Raw genomic sequence first — 22,625 nt, 5'->3', positions numbered from 1 at the left:
GTGCTGACATTCTAATTGTGTGGCCTTGGGCAAGTAAGGGCTTATAAGTGGTATCTGCTAATTGTCATCCTTGTTGTCATGATCAGCACCCTACTCTTCTGCCACCTTAGCAGTCTGTACCTGCCCTCTGACTCAGACTATCATATTAACTATTTTGGCTTGGTCATGATGACAATGACAATGTTGCTATTGTTTTAGATACCAATATTTCTCTGGAGTAAACGTAAATTCTTTGCTACTTTAGTCTTATCTAAATATGATACTTTTTCTTATAATAATAACTAAACTCATTGTTGCTGAGTTAATTTCAACTCATAGAGCCCTTATAGGACAGAATAGAACTGCACCATAGGGTTTCCAAGGCTGTAATCTTTATGGAAGGCGGCTGCCGCATCTTTCTCCTGCAAAGCTGCTGGTAGGTTCAAACCACTGACCTTTCAGCAGCTGAGTGCTTAACCACTGCACCACCAGGATTCCTGTATAATAATAACTACCATTTTTTAAATACCTAGGCTGTCGGACTCTGCGTGACATGCATTATGCTTTTTAATCATTACCAATTCATTTTGCAAAAAAGTAAACTGAGTTGCAAAAAAGTTAAATAACTTTAAATTCATATTCATTTCTCCAAACGCAAAGTCAGTATTGCCTCCAGGGGTGATAAAGTCAATTATTAATACCCAACTATGAGGGTTTGACCATAGTCTTAATTTAAAAAGCAAAACTGCTTCTAGCACAAGATTTGTACAGATAAGAGAGGACCGGCATTGACTCTTCCTTAAAAAAATCAGTCAGTGATAATTGAAAAGGCAGTCTGATCATTAGGATCCAAGCTCTTACCTGGTCATCTGCTTCATGTAGTTTCACACAAGTACTTTTCTGTGAACGTTTTCCAGACTAGGCAGCATGTGTCTTCAACGAGTTGTTACTGCCTTTGAACAGGCTGTAGACCCAGACTGGAGCTAATACAGGGCTGACTACTGTTCTCAGTTGTGTCCAGAAGGTATTGCCCAAATGGTCCTCGTTGGAGTAGTAGCTGGGAGTGGTGAGCTTCTACTTAGTGTATTCTAGGGGTAGCCATAAAAGAACTCCAGAGAGAGCTTGGCCCCTTTGCCTTTTGAAATCAGTTATCTCAGCACCTGGTTCTGCCATGTAAATGGTATTAGTCCTGAAAATTGATGTCTGTGTATTTTAATTTGGAAGAACAATCCATATTCTACTCTTAACATCCCTAATACAAGTTCTTCATGCCTGTCACCACTTTGAAATAGAAGATGTGCTGAGAGGAGAATAAGAAAAGGGGGTAGGAATGTCATTTTTATTCTCTCGAAGGCTTCTTTGGCCTTTTCTTTCTCTCTCCCTCTACCCCAGGAGAAAAAGAAAGGCCTAGAGGGGAATGGAGAAGTAGAGAATAAGAGTACCTGTCAAAGCCCTGGTGGCACAGTGGTTAAGAGTTTGGCTGCTAACCAAAAAGTTGGCATTTCGAACCCACCAGTCGCTCCTTGGAAACCCTGTGGGGCAGTTCTACTCTGTCCGGTGGTGTCGCTATGTGCATAGCATCATTATGAGTCAGAATCGACTTGATGGCAGTGGGTTTTTTTGGGGGGGTTGTGTAGGATACTGAGGAATAGAGAGTGCAGAAGCCGGTCCTGGGTGGCCAAGGAAATAATGTTTCAGCCTTTTGTAAGTATTTTTCCTGTTTGTTTGTTTATTTTTTCCTCTTTGTCTACTTTGATGGATCTGATACTTGTCTTCTGTTCTGATCTTCAAATATGGTGAGCTAGCCATAGGATCAGGATGTATCATTTATAGTATTTGAGGCCGAGCTGGAGCCTGAGATGTGTGGTTCTCAGATCTTTTAAGATAAAGTCCAGCACTGTTCTGTAAGGAAAGGTCCCCTCCTTAATAGCCCTGTCAGGATTGACAGTATGGTTCGACATGAGAAGAAAGAATTTAAAAGAACTAAAACGTGGTTTTTGTTTTCATATATTATTAGTTTCCTTCTTTTCCTTACATATCCTATAGTTAGTGTTGTCATCTATTTATATTTATATTTTATATCAACTCATGTCGTGGTTCTCTTTCTCTCAGACCTTTCCCCCAAGCATGGATCTAGAACTTTTTTTTTTTTTTTTTTATCTTTTAAATACATGAATACCCAAGATAGCACCATGAAGTTTGGTCATTGAGAAATTAATGTTAAGGAAAGGGGAATAAAAATGAGCCAAACTATTGGGAGTTAGGAACTACTTAGAGTATCTTAAAGGAATTTTTAAATGCTCATCTACCTCTTAGAAACATTTATTGTAAACCGAATGTGCAGAACACTGCTAGGTACAATATGAAGCCATTTAAAATGTCCAACTTCCTACTCTCGCTGTACACTATATCCATTTCAGTAAATCCCAGCACTTCCTCAGGTCTTTAGTTCTTTGTTGTTTCTCTGTTAAGCCATCAATTGTGTAGCCTGATAAATTGTGAACTATAGAGTCAACCTTTCCATTTCCTTTCTCCCCATGAAAGGGACCACATTCTCTTCTTGGCACTGTTTGACAAATGAGATTGCGATTGCCAATATAAATCTTATTAGATAAGTGGAAAGATGAACAGATCTTTGAGTCCTGTCATTTTATTTCCTCCTTCATCAGAACTGCAAGCCTGGGTGTTATGCTTTGCCTTTAAATTTAGCTAGTGTACTTCTCCTAACTCTCCTCATTAGATACAAGAATTGTAGCCTTGGTTATTTTACCCAAGGCTAAATTTGCCTTGTTTCAGACACAGTGTGGACATATGGACTTTTTCTGTCTTGTTATAGATATTGAATTTAGACTGATTTCCCATTGTGTTATTCTTCTGACCTCTGTTTTTTTGATAAGTTAGGTAATCACTCCGCTTTCTCTTTATTGGAGAATAAATTACATAGCCCATTTAATATTTGTGGGGTTTTAAATTCACATAAACTTAGCTGCCATTTCAGAAAAACTTGATTATCACATAAAAATAATTCATTTCAGCTTTCCCATATGTCTATTTATTGAATCCAGGATTAGTAAAATTTAATCCTTTCCATGACTTTACACAGTAATTTTATTTCATTAAATATTTATTTCAATTTATATAATACTCTACCATCTTTCTATTCATAAACCCTAGCAGTTAGTCAGCGTTTTATATGTTGCTTTGAGATAATTATATCTTATATAAGATGTCTTATATAAGATATCTTATATCTTATATAAAATCTTACCATTCTGAAGAAGGTAGTGTGTTGAGTCATCTCTCCATCTTACTTTTTGATTGTCTTAAGGTACATTTTGTATTGGAAGAAAAGGTTCACTGAGCAGCCCATCACAGATTTTTGTAGTGTGATAAGAATCAATTCCAGAGCTCCACCTGGTAAGTATACATCTTGGCTACCATCTTTCCCCTACAATCCAAGAATTCAAACGAATAACCGTACTGTCTTAAATTACAGTTGCTCTCACTTTTCATAGTACCTAAAATGAAATTGCTGTATTTATCTTGCCTAACTTGAATAAAGCTAAAACAGAACTGTACATCAGAAGAGATCCTAATACACAAACACATGCACACACACAAAGGAATAAATCCTTATTTAGACTCTGGGGGAAAAAATGATAAATAACCTTTTTCTCATTTATTTTCCTAATCTCTCAACAGAAGAACAAGACAATTATTTTTTGTTATGTGACGTTTTGCCAGAAGATAGATTTCTTAGAGAAGAGCTTCAGAAACAGAGACTGGTAAGAATTATTTTAAAGGGTGAGCAGTGTTGAAAATACTTACAAAATTATTTCTATTATTGTCGATCCTTTTTTTTTTTTTTTAACTTTTTATTATGGAAGCTTTCAAACATACACAAAAGAGGTGACAATACATAAAGATCTTAAAACAAAAAAGCATACAGTTGACTAAAGGTTAAAGCATTTCTTGTTTAAAATGCAGAGGGAATTTTGGGCTTTGTTTTGCCTCCTGGATTATCTCTAAAATAACAACCGAGCTTCACGTTTTAGTGTAATTTTAGCTGCCTGACACATGCTAGGGTTCAGCAGTCGTGGAAGAATGCCCTCAGCTAAAATTGAGTTGAACTGATTAACCTTTTTCCCCCCTCTTCACTGGAATGCGCTGTACACTAGCACTTCTTTTATTTCCCTTTATGAATTAAGCATATGATTTGATCAACATAGTAGCCTTTCTCATTTTCAGGCTTAACCATAAACAAACTAATTTGAAAACCTCAGCATCTTAAGTCTTTAAAGGAGATAGCAGCATATACAAGAATGAAAATTTTTCATTTTTATAAGTGAACCATAAATTGATTAATTTTGTAGTTATTAACTTTGTTTAAAAAGCATGCAGTTTCCCGTTATTAGTGATTAAGTCTTCTTTGTGTTGTTGTTGTTGTTAGGTGCTGTCAAGTCAATTCCGACTCATAGTGGCCTTATGTACAGCAGAACAAAGCACTGCCTGGTCCTGCACCATCCTCCCAGTCGTTGCTATATATGAGCCCATTGTTGCAGCCACTGTGTCAGTCCATCTCATTGAGGGCCTTCCTCTTTTTTCCTTACCCTCTACTTTACCAAGCGTGATGTCCGTTTCCAGGGACTGGTCCCTCCTGATAACATGTCCAAAGTATGTGAGATGAAGTCTCGCCAACCTTTCTTCTAAGGAGCATTCTGGCTGTACTTCTTCTAGGACAGATTTGTTTGTTCTTTTGGCAGTCCATGGTATATTCAATATTCTTCAACACCACAATGTAAAGGCATCAGTTCTTCTTTGGTCTTCTTTATTCATTGTCCAGCTTTCACATGCATACGAGGTGATTGAAAATGCCATGGCTTGAGTCAGGCACACCTTAGTCCTCCAAGTGACATCCTTGCATCTTTGGATTTGCCTAAATAGTTTCTTCTGAGAGAGCTGTGATTTAAATGTTTTTACTAAACCCTCCAGAGATCTAGGAGGAAAATAAATCCTATCTACCATGGTTATATGATTTGAGAATGTTCCCTGAAGCACATTTTGTTTTGTAAGCATCCCAAATGGTTATTTCTCCCAGTAAAGGGAGATGATATTGTTGGATATTGATTTATACCTAAGAAAAATGATGCTTTTCCTATAACAACAAATCCAGTGAAACATCAGGATGTCCAGCATCTCTCTTCTCTCCCTATAGCAAATCCTTATGAAATATACAAGTGTGAATTTATTTTCATATTTTCTGAATTTTGTTTTGTACTTATTCAAGATTTTTTATTTCCAAGAGTTTTCTCACTCTCGCTTACACTGTCCTTAATCCAGAATTATCAAACTGTCATAATCCTAGTTCCCCCAAAGATTCTTTCATAAGCACTCAAAGCCCTATTGCGTCAGCCATTGCTATTCCTCAGGACTCAAAATCTTTATTACATGTCTGCAGATAGACTCAAGTCCTTGGAAATATCTGTCTACATCCATAAAATTTAGATGACCTTTTTACCTACCCTACTGTCTGTTTACCTGTGTGTTATTGACTATGCAAAGGCATTCGACTGTGTGGATCATAACAAATTGTGTATAACATTTCAAAGGATGAGAGTTCCAGAACACTTAATTGTGCTCGTGAGGAACCTGTACATAGATGAAGAGGCAATCATTCGAACAAAACAAGGGGATACTGCATGATTTAAAGTCAGAAAAAGTGTGTGCCAGGGTTATATCATTTCACCATACCTATTCAGTCTGTATGCTGAGCAAATTATCCAAAAAGCTGGACTGTATGAAGAAAAACAGGGCATCAGGATTAGAGGAAGACTCATTAACAGCCTGTGTTATGCAGATGACACAGCCTTGCTTGCTGAAAGTGAAGAGGATTTGAAGCACTAACTGATGAAGATCAAAGACCACAGCCTTCAGTATGGATTACACCTCAACATGAAACAAAAATCCTCAAAACTGGACCAGTAAGCAACATCATGATAAATGGAGAAAAGATTGAAGTTGTCCAGGATTTCATTTTACTTGGATCCACAGTCAACACTCAGGGAAGCAACGGTCAAGAAATCAAAAGACAAATTGTATTGGGCAAATGTGCTGCAAAAGACCTCTTTAAAGTGTTGAAAAGCAAAGATGTCACCTTGAAGACTAAAGTGCACCTGACCCAAGCCATGGTGTTTTCGGTTGCCTCATATGCATTAGAAAGCTGGACATTGAATAAGGAAGACCAAAGAAGAATTGAAGCCTTTGAATTGTGGTGTTAGGGAAGAGTATTGACTATACCACAGACTGCCAAAAGAACCAACAAATCTGTCTTGGAAGAGGTATGACCAGAATGTTCCATAGAAGCAAAGATGGTGAGACTATGTCTTACATACTTTGGACATGTTAGCAGGAAAGACCAGTCCCTAGAGAAGGATATCATGCTTGGTAAAGTAGAGAGCCAGCGAAAAAGAGGAAGACCCTCAATAAGATGGATTGACACAGTGGCTGCAACAATGGGCCCAAGCATAACAATAATTGGGAGAATGGCACAGGACTGGGCAGTGTTTCGTTCTGTTGTACATAGGATCGCTATGAGTTGGAATCAACTCGATGGCACCTGACAACAACAACAGTCTGGTGATGTAATAGATTTAATGAAAGTGAACATTATTAAAGAAACAAAATATGATGAAAGCATGATCAATCTATATGTATTTATTGAATTTCTACTTAGATGATTGTACAAAGAAGTTCAAGTCATGTTCATATCATGAAAGAGGGTAGTCTAGTTAGAGAAAACAATCAAATATGTCTCCTTATCTAGGTAATGGAAAATGATAGAATCTATCTTGTAGGACTCGTGAAGATTAAATGAGATAAGACATGTAATATACTTAGAACAGTACCGACACATAGAAAGCACTCAATAAATGTTAGCCAACAACAGTTATCAATGAGAACGATTTGGGTAGTTGGAGGATTATAAAGAAGGAAGGAAAAATGCATATGGCTTCAGATGTTCAAGGTGTATTCAGGAAAACTGAGTTGAACTTGCCTGATTGAGGTAGAAAGTTTTTTACAAGGAGGAGTATGTGATAGATGGACCTACATTGTGGAAATCCTTCAGTGATTTCACAGTGTTAAAGACCCATTCATGTCCCCTCATTGTCCTTGAGAGTAACATTAAGAAGGGATGGTATTCACTGAAAATTCAGTAAAATGTAATTTAAAAAGAAAGGTTGGTAAATGTGGCTGTGCAGAAATACATTTTTAAAGCAGGCAAATCGTGGAAAACAGCAGGCCAACTAGGAGACGCGGAAAGGCGCTAACAGTTACTTCCTGCCAGCCATATGCCATGCCTTGCGTTAGGTCCTTCCTTCAGAGCTCTCCTGTGAGGTGGTGTTAAATGTCATTCTGTTGATGAGGAAAATGTTTCATTGGTCCAGGATCACATAGTGAATGAGAAACAGAGCTGGAGGTTTAACCAAAAGTGCCTGATGCTTGCCTTTTTTGCACCATCAGCGCTCCCTAAATGGCAATGGGCATGTAACCCAGTCCATGCTTGAGTGAACTTGGCTCAGGGTTCATAGAATCTTAAATTAATTGCAAGAGGGAGAACCCTCAAATTAGACTTTTAGTGTGGCTTTTGCCCTCCTGATCTGCAGTAATGATGACTTGCATATTTATCATTCGTTAATGTTTATGCTCTCATTTGGAACTCTAAAGCATTTAGTTTAAATACCTTGGTATGGTTTCCTCTTAGTTCAAAATGACTTTGTAACTTCTTTGAGGGCAGGAACTATGTCTTATACTTCAATATCCTCCCACAGCATTCAATATGCTATGAAGTTCATGTTGATATATTTCCCCAAGCCCCATTTTTTAATACATTCTTGTTTTTATAACCACAGAAGTGGTTTTAAAAGTGGTTAAAAAAAAAATTTTTTTTTTTTTAGAGAAGTCTAAATGGTCCACTTGAAGTCACATAACATGTCAGTAGCAGATTGAAGGCTAAAAACATATTTCTTTTTCCACTTTGTTCTAGATGTTACTGTTTCCTTGACATTTGTGAGATTTCTGTGTTCCCACTTTTCTTTTTGAAGAGCTTGATTCATACTTGACACTTCTTTGAATTTTCTCATCTGCACTCTGAACGGAACTACAGAATTAGGAAAGATTCCTGAGCGTATGAATAGCTTGAGCATCTTCCTCCTTTTAGCTTCCTTCTTTTAAAAAAAAAAAAATTCGCATTATCTTTCTGCATTATTCTCTTATTTCCAATCAGTCCAGCTTACGCTCATTTAGCGGCTCTTTTCCCTCTTTTTTTTTTTTTTCCTCTTAAATATGTGTGTTTCCTAAGGTCTTATTCCCCATGGCATGTAGTTGGTGGCATGCATTCCCGTGGCTACCACCCGATGGCTTAAATTCTGGTGCCAGTACAAAATAGGCACTCAGAGTAAATATCTGTTGATTGAGTACATCTACAGCTTTCATCCTGACTCACCTCTGGTCGCCATATCTCAATTTCTACATGTTAAACTTTTCCATGTGGATTTTTGGTCAGCACCTTATATGTCTAAAATAGAGCTTATTTTTTCTACTGCTAAAGCTTGTGATTTACTTGTTCTCCCCCCCTTTTTTTTTAATGTAATAATATCACCATACTCCTACTCACTCAGTCCGGAAATTTCTAGAATCATCTTTAACTGTTAACTCATTCCATTTCCTTACCACTGCACCACCAGCACTCCTTAAATGGCAGTGGGCATATAACCCAGTCCATGTTTGAGTGAATTTAGCTCAGTGTTCATAAGATTTCCTCAAGTCGTTTGTCACAGTTCTTAGATACTCTGTTTTGTTTTCTTCATTCCTTTTCTCTCTTTGCTTTTGAGTTTGGGAAGAGTCTGTTAACAAATCTTCGAGCTCATTGATTCTTTCCTTGTCCAGGTCAAGTGTATTGGTAAGCCCATCAAAGGCAGTCTTCATTTCTGTTACAGTGTTTTTGATTTCTAGCATTTCCTTTGATTCTGACATTACCCGTCTGTTTTGCCTGTTGCCCACTTTGGTGGTTCGAATGCACCAGCCACTCCTCAGGAGAAAGATGTAGCAGTCTGCTTCCATGAAGATTAAAAAAAAATTTGAAGAGTACGGCCTTGGAAATCCTATGGTGCAGTTCTCCCCAGAAATCAACGCTATGCCAATGGGTTTGATTTTTTTTTTTTTTTATATACAGGAGCTCTGTTGATGTGATAATAAGATTTGAGGGGAGAGGGAAGATTCCCAGTCCTAAGATTAAGTCTCAGTCTTTTAGTGACCCAGTGCCCCTGAGCTGTGACCTTCACACCTCCTCAGCACTACCATCACCACTTAGGTGGGAAAGGAAAGCTAGAGACGGATGAAGTTGGGTATTGCTCTTCCCCAAAGTTGGTTAGGCTCAGGTAAAATAGTTTTCCTTGATGTCTGACCTTTGTTAAGGAAAACAAAATGAACAAGAAATGTGCTTTGACTTATTTCAAAATGATTGCCTTTCCCTACCTGCCAGAAGCAGAAGGGAGTTTTTCTCCAGTCTTCATCCTGAGGACCCGGTGGGACTCCAGAAGGTAAAACTCTCCAGGAAATTTTAACTCTCAAGCTAGTCCACATTCAGACTCTAACAATTAGTCAGTTACCCTTTAAGTTTTCGTACCAGTTACTGGGGAAACCCTGGTGGCGTAGTGGTTAAGTGCTACGGCCACTAACCAAAGGGTTGGCAGTTCCAATCCACCAGGCACTCCTTGGAAGCTCTATGGGGCAGTTCTACTCTGTCCTGTAGGGTCACTATGAGTTGGAATCGACTCGACGGCACTGGGTTTGGTTTGGTGGTACCAGTTACTGGCTCCGGTAGCAGCTGCTCTACCTAGTAAGGTGTGATTCTCTGTATTTGCCCGTCTCTCCAGTTTTCAGGGTAGTGGTTTGCCCTGTGACCTTAGTTCTCTGCTGGATCTAAGAAGTGTTTTTGCTTTTCAGTTTTTTTTTTGTTTTTTTTTTTTTTGAGATTGCGAGTGATGACTTCTGGGTTCTTTACATGTAGGACTGGAAACTAATCACTATTATTATAAATATCAGTTTGAGAAGTCATTCATGACAAAAATAAATATTTTATGAAGATTTTAACATATAGAGCAGTTTGATCCTCTGGAGAGAAACAGTGTTCTTTGTTAATACTACTTCATATACCCCACGTCCCCCCACGATAAAACAGCAACAAAATGAAATTGCATATCTTCCACTAAGATTTTTTTTTATCATGCCAATTTCTTTATGGAGTTTAGAGACTTAGTAAAGGATCAAATTAGTTTATATCAGTCACCTCAAAGTAAAAAAAAAAAAATCAATTTACATTTATCCTGTACTTATATAAGCCATAGCTTGTAGAACAAGTTCTAGTATTCCATCTAGGGTAACTATTTCCCAAAAATAAAAATAATGTTTCCCACTGACTTTAACATTGTTATTAACAGCGTAACAGAGATCAAGTTTACTAGAATGACTGTTGAGTGATTTTAACCTTTAGGTTAATTAATGTTTTCATTCAGGAAACAAATATAAACCTAGTCTGAAGCAATGCTAATCTGAATTTTAAAGCTTGCCACTTTGAACTCCCTCATCAGAATTTATAGTTGTCTGTAATTTACATAGGAGCCCTGGTGGTGCAGTGGCTAAGAGCTCGGATGCTAACCATAAGGTGGGCAGTTCGAACCCACCAGCTGCTGCTTGGAAACCTTAGGGGGCATTTCTGCTCTGTCCTACAGGGACGCGCTCTGAGTCAGAGTCAACTTGATGGCAGTGGGTTATGGGAAATTTATGTGTTTTTCTTTTTTACATTGGATCTGTGAGGTAAGTGTGGCAATATTATTTTCTTTTTTAATGGAAAAACAAGGTCAAAGGTGTTAGGAGACATACACAAGGCCATGGTTGTATGCTGTACTAAATAGGAAGGGAAGCAACTCACACTCTTTATTTTGCATCCCCAAGCATCATTCCCTTTCCAGTATAACAAGATCCTTTATCAAATTTGATCTTCCTCCTCTGAGCAAATGTGACATTTTCTAGATTGACATTTGTTAAAATTAATAAAAATGGAGGAACCAGGATATAAATGCTTTTGTAAATAATATTTTATTTCCACTGCTAAGAATTCTTTGTAAGAAAACCTGATTTCTTACTGATTATCCTAGGTAAATAGGAATTTCTGATTCCCTTGGGGCTAAGCTGCTTGTATTTTCTCTCAAAACTTGAAGATAGATTTTTTCAGAGTTTCCTCTTTCTTTAGAGAAACGTGGAGCTTTACCTGACCTTGAGTTTATCCAGGGAAATGCTTCCTCAGCCTGGCAGTACTATACTGAGCCATGCCATGCTGTAGCTCTCTCTTTCTCCTTTATTCTACAAGATGGTTCTGTTGCCATCTCCCCAAGCCACCTACTTGGTTTTAAAAGCCCTTGTCTTTCTGTCTATGCTAAATTCCCTTGTATCTTTGCTTTAACACAAATAAGAACTTGGCTTTTCTTGTTTCTCCTATGTTTAATTCCTACATTGTCTTTTTGCTCTGTACTTCTACCTTTCTTTTCATTATGGTGATCTATCCCATGTCACTGGTTAAATTCATGGAATTTTTTTCTTTTCTCGTTCATTTTTTTTAGATGTTCTGCCTACTCTGTTACTTCCCTACTCTTCAGAAGCCACTTCAGTAAGGTGCAGAATAAAAGAAAAATACTGTCTTCCTATGCTGTGTAGCAAGCAGATGGTTGTTGCCTTTATCATTGCAGTTTCAGAAAGGGTAGGTGGTACTGATGTCTTTCAAGAAGGTGAGGTATTAGTCAGATCATATCGCATGGATGTGGGTGAGTGTATCATCCAGTTAAGACATTTCTCTCTGGCTTTTTTGCTTTGCTGTTTTTCTTTAGTCATTGACATGGCCTTTTCACAATTATTTATTAAGATCCTGGATATTGCCACAAAGTTAACTTCCCATGATCTCTTTTGTAAAATGCTGAGAAAGGCGGATTTTTTTTTTTTTTTTTAAGAAACTGTATTGTACTGTTGATAATCCTTGCCTCGGTATAATTATACCTAACTCTGCATGCAAATATTCGTTTTCGTTAAGTATACTGTATAAGAATATTGACTATATTGGAACAGAAATTCAGATCCTCAAGTCATTAGATTCGGCAAAGCTGCACCCTAGCATTTGTAACACTTAAAAGGGAACACTGTCAGGGGAGAAGAAGCTTTTTACTTGACCTGCTGGTCAGAGGACTTCTAAAATATTTATGTAAATTGAAGGCAGATTCTGTTCTGAAAGTAGCTGAAGCTATATATGATTAATCTGCACACAAAATATATTTGTTTCTCTTTCACTTTGTTAATCAAACTTGTTTCCTAATCATTAAATTAGTGGGAATCTACTGAGCTTTTTATACTTCAATTTCCCCATAAGGAATGTTACATCAGATAAAATAAAAAATGTGATAGGGAAAAAAAAGGAAGATTTTACCATAACTCTGAGTGGGCTTGAAATAAAAATACCATGCTGACTGCCAGCAGATGTAAGAAATGGCAGAAAGAATAAGAGGAAACGGTGAGTTTTTTTTTTTTTTTTTTTAGCCTGTTTGCTAAAATATGAAAATCATTTCGGTATTTCTAAGCAATGTTTACCCCTTCAAATCATATAACTCTAGGAGTTAAAATTATCTAATACAATACTTCCAAATTCATTTAGATTGAAAAATATCCAGATTCCTTATGAAGGTCTCAAATCTGGTGCCTGCCTGTCTCTCTGACCCACTGTCTCCCTGCCTTTCTGACCCATTCCCCATCTCTCTGACCCACTGTCTCCCCACCTTTCTGACCCACTCCCTATCTCTCTGACCTACCTTCTCCCCATCTCTCTGATCCACCATCTCCCCGCCTTTCTGACCCACTCCCCATCTCTCTGACCTACCCTCTCCCCACCTTTCTGACCCACTCCCCATCCCTCTGACCTACCCTCTCCCCACCTTCATGACCCACTCCCCATCTCTCTAGCCCACTCTTTCCCTTGCCAGCTGTACTCCAAGCACACTATCCAAGTATCTTTTCCTCAGACACACAGAGGTCTTTCCAGCCTCAAGGACTTTCTACTTGTTCGCTCTGCCCGAAATGCTCATTTGCAAAAATGCCATGGTTTTCTGAAGGAGAAGGGAAGAGCTCCTGGAGAGGGTGTGTCTGAGGTTGAGTCTCTAGAATATTGCTACAGGCAGATGAATGTTTTGGAAATACTTTTGGAAGATAAAGATTGAAATGATAAACTGAAGTGATTTAGGAAAAATTAACTTGAGCTATCAGCTAAAGGAGATGCTGAAAACTTGTAGTGACTGGTTAAGTTGTTGGAAACTCTTTTCTCAGTGACTAAGAAAGATTTAAACCTATTCTGATTTCTAGATTATAACCAAAAAGAAGTCATAGGTTGCATTGTCCAGTGTAATATTGAGTCTTCGGGTAACCTTTGGGAAATTTTTGTAAATAAATGGCATTTGTTTTAACCAGCTGGATTGTGCAAGTCACCTGTTTTCACCAAAAAAATAAACAAATAAAAACCTTTCCTCCTAGCTATATTATTTTAAATTCATTTGCTCCTTTTGGATGTGCCTGGGAGAATGGGAAGTGGTTAGCAAAGAAACGTCTTTGGTCTCTTTCTGTTTTATCACAGTGGTAGCTGATAAACCAGTTCTCCATGCCTGATGTCAGTTCCTCAAAGGAATACCTGTCCCAGAATCCTTAGTCCTTGCACTAATGGGCTGCAAACTTTCACACTCTTAAAGAGAAAAGTCTCATCAGCATTCTGTATATATCAGACTTTGCCATTTGGTATGCAGACTGCGATCTGGTATGGTGAACAAGTCATTTCAAAAGAAAGCTAGTACTTTGTGACTCATTTGTATCAATAATACAGACCTTTTTCTGCATCTAATTAATGAAAATTTTGATTTTTGTTACTTTCCTTTTGAAGTGTCCATTTTGTTGACCATCTACGCTTTCATTTGCTAGCCTGACCTTTTGTTGATGGCTGAAAGCCTAAGAAAACTCTAAATTCTAAACTGTTGCAGAATTGATTCCTCTTCAAGGTTTTTCCTTCTTTAAGATTCTTGAATGCTTGTGGTTTTCATCCCTTTTCTTGAGAAGCTTTTGTATAGTACAGGCATGTAAGCGAAAAGTAGAAGCATTCTGGCCCTTTGCTGGTACCTGGGCTTCGGAGGAGCACAGTAACCAAGGGGTGGGTCCAACCGCAAGGGCAGGTGGTTCAGGTCTGCTCGCTCAGCCCTATCTTCTAGCCATCATTCCATCAAGTTGTAGGCAGGTTTACTCCATCTTTTAAAAGGGCAAACCTTAATTTCCACAAGTTTTACATATTTATCTTTTTATATGTCAATTCTTTCAGCACCAGAATACATGGCTAATTTTCTTGAATGTTCTTAGAAAAGTACATTACAGAACTTGACTGACAAACTGCAAGTTAGAGTCTCTCAGGTAAGCTGGCTTAATGTCCAACTCTTCTACCACAGACACTGTTTCACACTTTGGCACCTCCTGGAGAAAGAGCTCAAGAGTATTATTTTCTCGGCATTCCTGCCCCTCTCTCAGCAGCTGCAGACCTCTGCCTTGTATCAGTGCAGGGTTTGGGTCCTTTCCCCAGGAGCCTACAGCTTTTGCTTTGTATGAGAGAATGGGCCCAGGAAGCAAGCAGGGTTTTCTGCCTGTTCACCAAAGTGTTCTTATTCATATCTCTTGCCTTAGCCCCAGTCTTTCTCCTGAGCTCTCAGAGAAGACCCGTGGAAAAGAGCAGATGAGCGAGGATAGATCTGTTTGTGTCTAGGGCTCCAAGGGATTTAGCCTTTAAGAATTCTTTGAAATTTTAGCATTTTCTTCTTGACTTTTCCTCCCATACGCCATCAAAGGTGAATAGTTCGCTTGTCTCTCTCTGCCTCTCCTCAGAGGAGCTTTTCACCCTTTGGTTCGTCTGGTTGCCTTGTGATTTCAGCTGCTTGGGCTCAAAATAAGTTATGACTCTTTTTGATTATCCAGCTTTTTCTCATGTCAGGATGTTCTCTTATGGCTTTCTACATCCTAAGTAGAAGTGTAACTCCCCAACCACCACCATCACCACTTCATTTTAATTAGTATCTTAGCGATTAAGTGCCATTTTTTGGTTAAGGTAGATGCTTTTCCTCCTTTCATAGAGTTCAAAAAGACACACTTCTCTACTAAGCAAGAAATGGCTTCAAGAGGCAAATGACCCTACTAATTGTCATAAATAAATTTTGAAACTATGGTTTGATATTTAATCTTGGACTTTTGACTGATTTCTCAATGATAATCATATTAATGGAGCTCTGATGTCACAGTGGTTAAACGTTCAGCTGCTGACCAAAAGATTGGCAGTTCGAATCCTCCAGCCACTTCTTGGAAACCCTCTGGGGCAGTTCCACTCTGTTCTGTAGGGTCGATATGAGTCAGAATCAACTCGAGGGCAATGGGTTAATCATATCAATAAATTGCTATATTTAGTTACTTTGATATACATTTGCTGGATGTTTGTCTTTGCAAGATATGCCAGTAAATTATGTCACTCATTTCTAGATGTTCTTTGGGTAATTTGCTGACAACCCCTCAAGCACCCATCAGTTAGGGCGAGGCATCTGGTTAGACCTCACTAAAGTTTAACCCATGTTAAAAAAAAATTATAGCCATGATATGTAAAATACAACTTTGGAGGCCTCAGTTACCCAATAGTTGGTGTTGTGGAGTTGGGATTAGAAATTATTTTTTAGGGGACTCTTCTGTCTAGTGTGTGGCTGTTCTTGTAAGTCATTTTGGGGTAAAAATTAAATGACATTTTTGGAGTAAGAATGAAATGACTCTACACTGCTACAGTAGTTACCGATACAACAACAGATACATAGACCAATGGAATAGAATTGAGAATCCAGATGTAAATTCATCCACCTATGACAGCTGATATTTGACAAAGGCCCAAAGTCCATTAACTGGGGAAAAGACAATCACTTTAATAAATGGTGCTGGCATAACTGGATGACCATCTGCAAAAAAATGAAACAGGACCCGTACCTCACAGCGTGCACAAAAACTAACTCGAAATGGATCAAAGACCTAAATATAAAATCTAAAATGAGAAAGATCATGGAAGAAAAAATAGGGATAAAGCTAGGAGGCCTACTACATGGCATAAACAGAATACAAAACATTACTAACAACGCACAAACACCAGAAGAGAAACTAAATAACTGGGAGCTTCTAAATATCAAACACTTATGCTCATCAAAAGACTTCACCAAAAGAGTAAAAAGACATCCTACAGACTGGAAAGAATTTTTTGGCTATGACAAATCCAATCAGCATCTAATCTCTAAAATCTACAAGATACTGCAAAACCTCAACAACAAAAAGACAACCGAATTAAAAAATGGGCAAAGGATATGAACAGGCACTTCACCAAAGGAGACATTCAGGTGACTTACAGATACATGTGGAAATGCTCATGATCATTAGCCATTAGAGAAATGCAAATCAAAACGACAGTGAGATACCATCTCACCCCAACAAGGCTAGCATTAATCCAAAAAACACAAAATAATGAATGTTGGAGAGGTTGTGGAGAGACTGGAATATTTATACACTGCTGGTGGGAATGTAAAATGGTACAACCACTTTGGAAATCGATTTGGCGCATCCTTAAAAAGTTAGAAATAGAAGAGCCGTACAATCCAGCAATCCCACTCCTTAGACTGTATCCTAGGGAAATAGGAGCCGTCACACAAACATTTACACCCATGTTCATTGCAGCACTATTCACAATAGCAAAAACATGGTAACAACCTAGGTGCCCATCAATGGATGAATGGATAAACAAATTACGGTATATTCACGCAGTAGAATACTACACAGTGATAAAGAACAATGAATCTGCGAAACATCTCATAACATGAATCTGGGAGACATTATGCTGAGTGAAATTACTCAGTCACAAAAGGACAAATATTGTATGAGACCACTATTAAAAGAGCTCAAGAAAAGGTTTAAATACAGAGGAAAACATGCTTTGATGGTTATGAGGGTAGGGAGGGAAGTAGAGGGGTATTCACTAACTAGATAAAAAAAAAAAATAGATAGTAGACAAGAATTCTTTTAGGTAAAGGGAAGGACAACACACAATACAGGGGATGTTAGCACAGTTGGACTAAACCAAAAGCTAAGAAGGTTCCTGAATACAGCCAAATACTTCAAGGGACAGAGTAGCACGGACAGGGGTCTAGGGACCATGGTTTCAGGGGACATCTAGGTCAACTGGCATAACAAAGTTTTTTAAGAAAATATCCTACATCCCACTTTGATGAGTGGTTTCTGGGGTCTTAAAAGCTAGCAAGCAGCCATCTAAGATGCATCAATTGGTCCCAGCCCACCTGGAGGAAAGGAGAATGAAGAACATCAAAGACACAAGGAAAATATGAGCCCAAGAGACAGAAAGGGCCACATAAACCAGACTCTCCATCAGCCTGAGACCAGAAGAACTAGATGATACTTAGCTACCAACCAATGACCACCCTGACAGGGAACACAACATAGAGTCCCTGATGAAGCAGGAGAAAAGTGTGGTATAGAACTAAAATTCTAGTAAAAGACCAGACTTAATGGTCTGACTGCAACTGGAGGGACCCCAGAAGACATGGCCCCCAGACTCTCTGTTAGCCCAAAACAAACCATTCCCAAAGCCAACTCTTCAGACAAAGATTAGACTGGACTATCATACGGAAAATGATACTTGTGAAGAGTGTGCTTCATAGTTCAAGTAGATACATGAAACTAAATGGGCAGCTCCTATCCAGAGGTGAGATGAGAAGGCAAAGGGGTAGAGGAGCTGGTTGAATGGACACAGGAAATGCAGGGTGGAAAGGAAGAGTGTGCTGTTATAGGGAGTGCAACTAGGGTCACAAAACAAAGTGTATATAAAGTTTTTGTATGAGAAACTAGAGCTGTAAACTTTCACTTAAAGGAGAATTAAAAAAAAAAAAATGGCTTTCTGTGCATGCTTCAATTCATGTTTAGGTTTCCTGATTGCTGTCTAAGGCCTGTGACCCTGTATCCAAGTGATAGAGTCAAGAAAATGATAAAGATAGTAAAAAAAAAAAAACCCAATAATCACAAAAACCATGTTTAGGGAAGATTATTTGATTACATTTGCCATTTTTCTAGTTTCATCCTCTAATCAGGTGGAAGCAGGTATCTGTATTACATCATTATTGCATCATTACAACCCTTAGCCCACCTCTGTACACTGCTTGCACCGAGGTTTGGCAGGTGCTTTGGCATGAGGGTCAACTTGTTTTTGAGGGTCAGTACAAGAACAGCCCCGTGTTATTTGGTCAGTTTATTATAAGTATATTGTCCATGACATCACATAGTGTGCTTTTATGGACCTCCTGTCCAAGAGAGCCAAATTTGGGGCCCACCTCCAGTTTTTATACTACATTGTTTTATAGCAGCCTGAAGCGGTTACTAGAGCATAAGGTGAATGTGTAAATAAAATGATCCCAAATACCTCAGAGATAATCCTTGTTTCTGGAAATAGAAGGCAGGAGTAACAGGAGATTCTGCTGCCTTCCTGTGGGACCTTTTGGGCTGGTGCTATAAAAAGCTTTAGAAGGGAGATTTGTTGTGATCTGTATTGGAGGAGCATTGTGGGGCTCATAGACTGAATTTCTAGCAGGTTCCTGTGTGCTGCTGCCTTTGGGCAAGGTTGGGAAGGAACCTTAGGAGTGTGCTGCTGCCTCTCATAGCCACTCATCTACCCATTTATCCATTTAACCAGGAAACTATTGTAAGCTATTTTTTGTCAACATCCAAGAAATGTTTTTTGATGTCTGTGGTTAATAAAATCATTAAAATCAGCTTTAGCTTTACTTTCTCATGGTAACCCAGGCTATGTCTATTATATTTGTCATTCTAAGCATCAGTTTTTACTTTCCTGTGTACAAATTCTTACCTTAATCTACATTTTCTATATTGTTCTTTCCTAAATTGGCTGATTTATATAATTTCAGCCTAACTCACATTTTCATTTTCTGTGTGTAAGTCAATCCCCTATGACTATGTTGAGTGCCATCTGCTAATTTTGCTATTTCATTAATGTTTCCTTTGCTTTCAACTTATGAATAAAGATGAAAGACTATGCACTGACCCCTTTGCTACCATCCTTGACATTTTATACCAATTAGACAAACATACAGCTTATTATCATGACTCTGCCTGGTACATAAGCTGGTCTTGTATTCTTACAACTGTGATTTTTATCCAAGCCTATTTGTAATGAAAATTTTACCTGATTTCATCAGCTGCTTTGAGAAGTTCAGATATATAACATCTGTGACATTCTCTTCATCCCTCTATTCTGTAAAGCCATGTGTAAAACCTAGTATATCTGCCTGGCATGAGATTTTTTTTTTTTTTTAAATAAAACCACAAAGCTGATGGGCTTTCGATTTGCACTCTTACCTTTGTGGTTTTTGTATGGATTGTCTCCTAATATTAGTTATTATTTTTGTTTTTGGTCATAAGTGACTTCCAACATATGCTACAACTAATCCTACCAGATGTCAACCTTTATGAAGGAAGGAAGCAATTGAGGGAGGGGCGAAGGAAGGAGGAAAGAAGGAATAAGAAAGAGAGTAGAGAAAAATACATTTTTCTTGATTGCCCACTCTGTTTCTTCCTCACTGTCTTAGTTATCTAGTGCTGCTATAACAGATACACAAGTGGATGGCTTTGACAAAGAAATTTATTATCTCACAGCCTAGGAGGCTAGAAGTCTGAACTCAAGGTGGAAGCTCCAGGGGAAGGCTTTCTCTCTCCGTCAGTTCTGGGGAAAGGTCCTTGACATTGATCTTCCCCAGTCAAGAACCTTCTCAGTGCAGGGACCCCAGGTGCAAAGGATGAGATATTCTCCTGGCTCCTGTTTCCTGGTGGTGTGAGGTCGTCTTGTCTTTCTGCTCACTTCTCTCTTCTATATCTCAAAAAAGATTGGCTTAAGACACAATCTAATCTTGTAGATTGAGTCCTGCCTCATTAACATGTTGTTGTTAGGCGTCGTCCAGTGGATTCCAATTTATAGCAACCCTATGTACAACAGATAAAACACTGGTCCTACCCCAGCCTCACAATCGTTGTTAGGCTTAAGCCCATTGTTGCAGTCACTGTGTCAGTCCATCTCATTGAGGGTCTTCCTCTTCTTCACTAACCCTGTACTTTACCAAGCATGATGTCCTTCTCCAAGGACTGATCCCTCCAAGGACTTATCCCTCCTGATAGTCTCGCTATCCTTCTAAGGAGCATTCTAGTTGTACTTCTTCCGAGACAGATTTGTGTGTTCTTTTGGCAGTCTATGGTATATTCAGTATTCTTCACCAACACTGCAATTCAGAGGCATCAGTTCTTCTTTGGTCTTCCTTATTCATCATCCAGCTTCCACATGCATATGAGGTGATTAAAAACACCATGGCTTGGGTCTGGTGCACCTTAGTCTTCAAGGTGACATCTTTGCTTTTCAACACTTTAAAGCAGTCTTTTATAGCACATTTGCCCAGTGCGATACATCTTTTGATTTCTTGAGTGCTGCTTCCATGGGTGTCAATTGTGGATCCAAAGTAAAATGAAATCCTGGACAACTTCCTTTTCTTATCCTAGGAGTCCCTGGGTGGTGCATTTACAGAGAGCCATCTTTATGATTTGTGGAGTGTTTCAAAGGTAGTTTAGAGGTCACCTGATTCATCTCCTTCATTTTATTTAAAAAAAACTAAGTCCTAGAGAAGTGGTTTGCTAAAGGCATCACTAAGAAAAAATAAATAAATAAAAACACGTTGGGAATATAGATCTCCCGAGCCTGTTGTTTTTTCCTCTCATCACAGAAAATTTGAACCGAGCCTTGAAGGGTAAGGGCAGAGAATGCCAACAGGCAAAAATGGGGAAGAAGGGGAACAATTACTCCAGGCAATTGCGTGGCTTAAGAAATCATATAACTGAGTACTGTTATTGAGAATAACAGTACACAAATAAGTAAATTATAGTGTATGTTCTTTCATTTCCATATAACATAGGGTTTATATTGGGAAGCAGTTTGAGAGGGGTTTTTACAAATCTAGATTTGAACCAAGTGTGGAGCGTTGTGAATGCCAAGCTAAGGATTATGGGCTTTATTCGGTAGAAAATAGGGAGCCACTCAGTGTTACTTAAGGCTTTGTTAAGCGCTAGTTCTGTTTATTTCACTTCCAGATATAACCATTACATATTTATAGAGTGATTTTTTAAAGGTCCATTTACAAATTTTGTCTTTCATCACTCTGGGTGTGTATCAGATAAACATACTTTTAAGGTACATGTAACAGGAAGTCTTTCCTGTAAATCTATGCATCTGGTAACACTAGATCCAAATCACAGAAAACTCGGAAAAAAGAGACAAAGCATCCCTAGGAGGTGAAAATAATAACCATGAGCCCACCCAAGGAAGAGAATGGGTACCAAACACCCTTAATTCACTTTATAGAATTTGATTATCTGTTTTTCCTTAGCTGGGTTTTGGGAGTGTCTGTAGTTTTGTTCTAGGTTAAGGGGAAGAACAGGAGGCCCCCACAGAGGATAGCAGATGGAAAGGAGGTGTAGATGGCAGAGCCAGTTGCTGAGGACAGAAGTAGATCACTAATAGTGATGAAAAGCTTCAGTGAATAAGAGAAGAGTAAACACAGGTGGCCGTAAAAGAGAGAGAAAAGCAAACCAGAAGAGCACAATAGTTTAGAGTCATTCGTAGGGGCAAAGAGATATATTTGCATTACAGTAAAATATCATAATATTTGTTCATAGCAAGGACCCTACATCATATCTTGAATTTGGAACGCTGAGAAACTTGAGAGAAGTCTTGGAAGCAACTGGGGTAAAACAATTAACCCTTTAAATGCCAAGTTAAAGTTTCTATGATCTAGAAAATCTGCTTACCCAGGATGCTTCTTACTCTGATTAAAGTCAGGAATAAGATATCATTATATTTGCATATATTATCTGTCCTGTTTTTTCAGTGTGTTTTATATCCCCAAATGCTGAGAGGCTCATCCATATGTTAGAAAGAAAAAGTGGTATCAGACTCATCTCAGTGAAGCTTTTGTGTGGGTATTCTGTTAGACAGACTTTAACACCACCCTGCCTGTCCAGGCCTTTATTCCCTGGATTCTGTACTTGCTTGTTCACTAAATAGAAAGGGCTTTGTTATACGCTGTGAATCTATGTATGCTACAATGGGTACCTTCTAAGGAAAAAAAGGCAAATGTAGTAAAGTGAAAATAGTACCATCTTTGACAGCAAGTAATGTGCCGCTGACCTATAGGATAGAACTGAACAGCCAACCAAACGCTCCTCCACCATAAAGCTTCTTCTTTCTCCATATTCTAACTGCACTCGCTTGGTATAGGCTCCAACTATACCAAGATGCTTACAGCTCCGTCAAAAGTACCAGGTGTTTTACCAGGCTGTATGCCTTTGTTTATCCTGCTTCAGTTATAGTGGATAAAAGT

General features: G+C 38.5%; 1 protein-coding gene across 3 annotated transcripts in view; it reads left to right on the top strand.

Moving 5' to 3' along the window:
- ZNF277 (zinc finger protein 277) overlaps positions 1–22,625 on the top strand; it is a 120,108-nt gene that overhangs the window by 79,552 nt on the left and 17,931 nt on the right. For all 3 annotated transcript variants that reach the window (XM_023544558.2, XM_010587358.3, XM_064289803.1), the window contains exons 3-4: positions 3,308–3,396; positions 3,682–3,764. In XM_023544558.2, the coding sequence (XP_023400326.1) occupies positions 3,308–3,396; positions 3,682–3,764 (172 nt within the window). The remainder of the gene's footprint in view (positions 1–3,307; positions 3,397–3,681; positions 3,765–22,625) is intronic.

The sequence above is a fragment of the Loxodonta africana genome, chromosome 8 (assembly GCF_030014295.1).
Source record: "Loxodonta africana isolate mLoxAfr1 chromosome 8, mLoxAfr1.hap2, whole genome shotgun sequence".
Lineage (NCBI taxonomy): Eukaryota > Metazoa > Chordata > Mammalia > Proboscidea > Elephantidae > Loxodonta > Loxodonta africana.
Note: the sequence above shows the minus strand (reverse complement) of the source record. Positions and strands in the feature narration are given on the sequence as shown.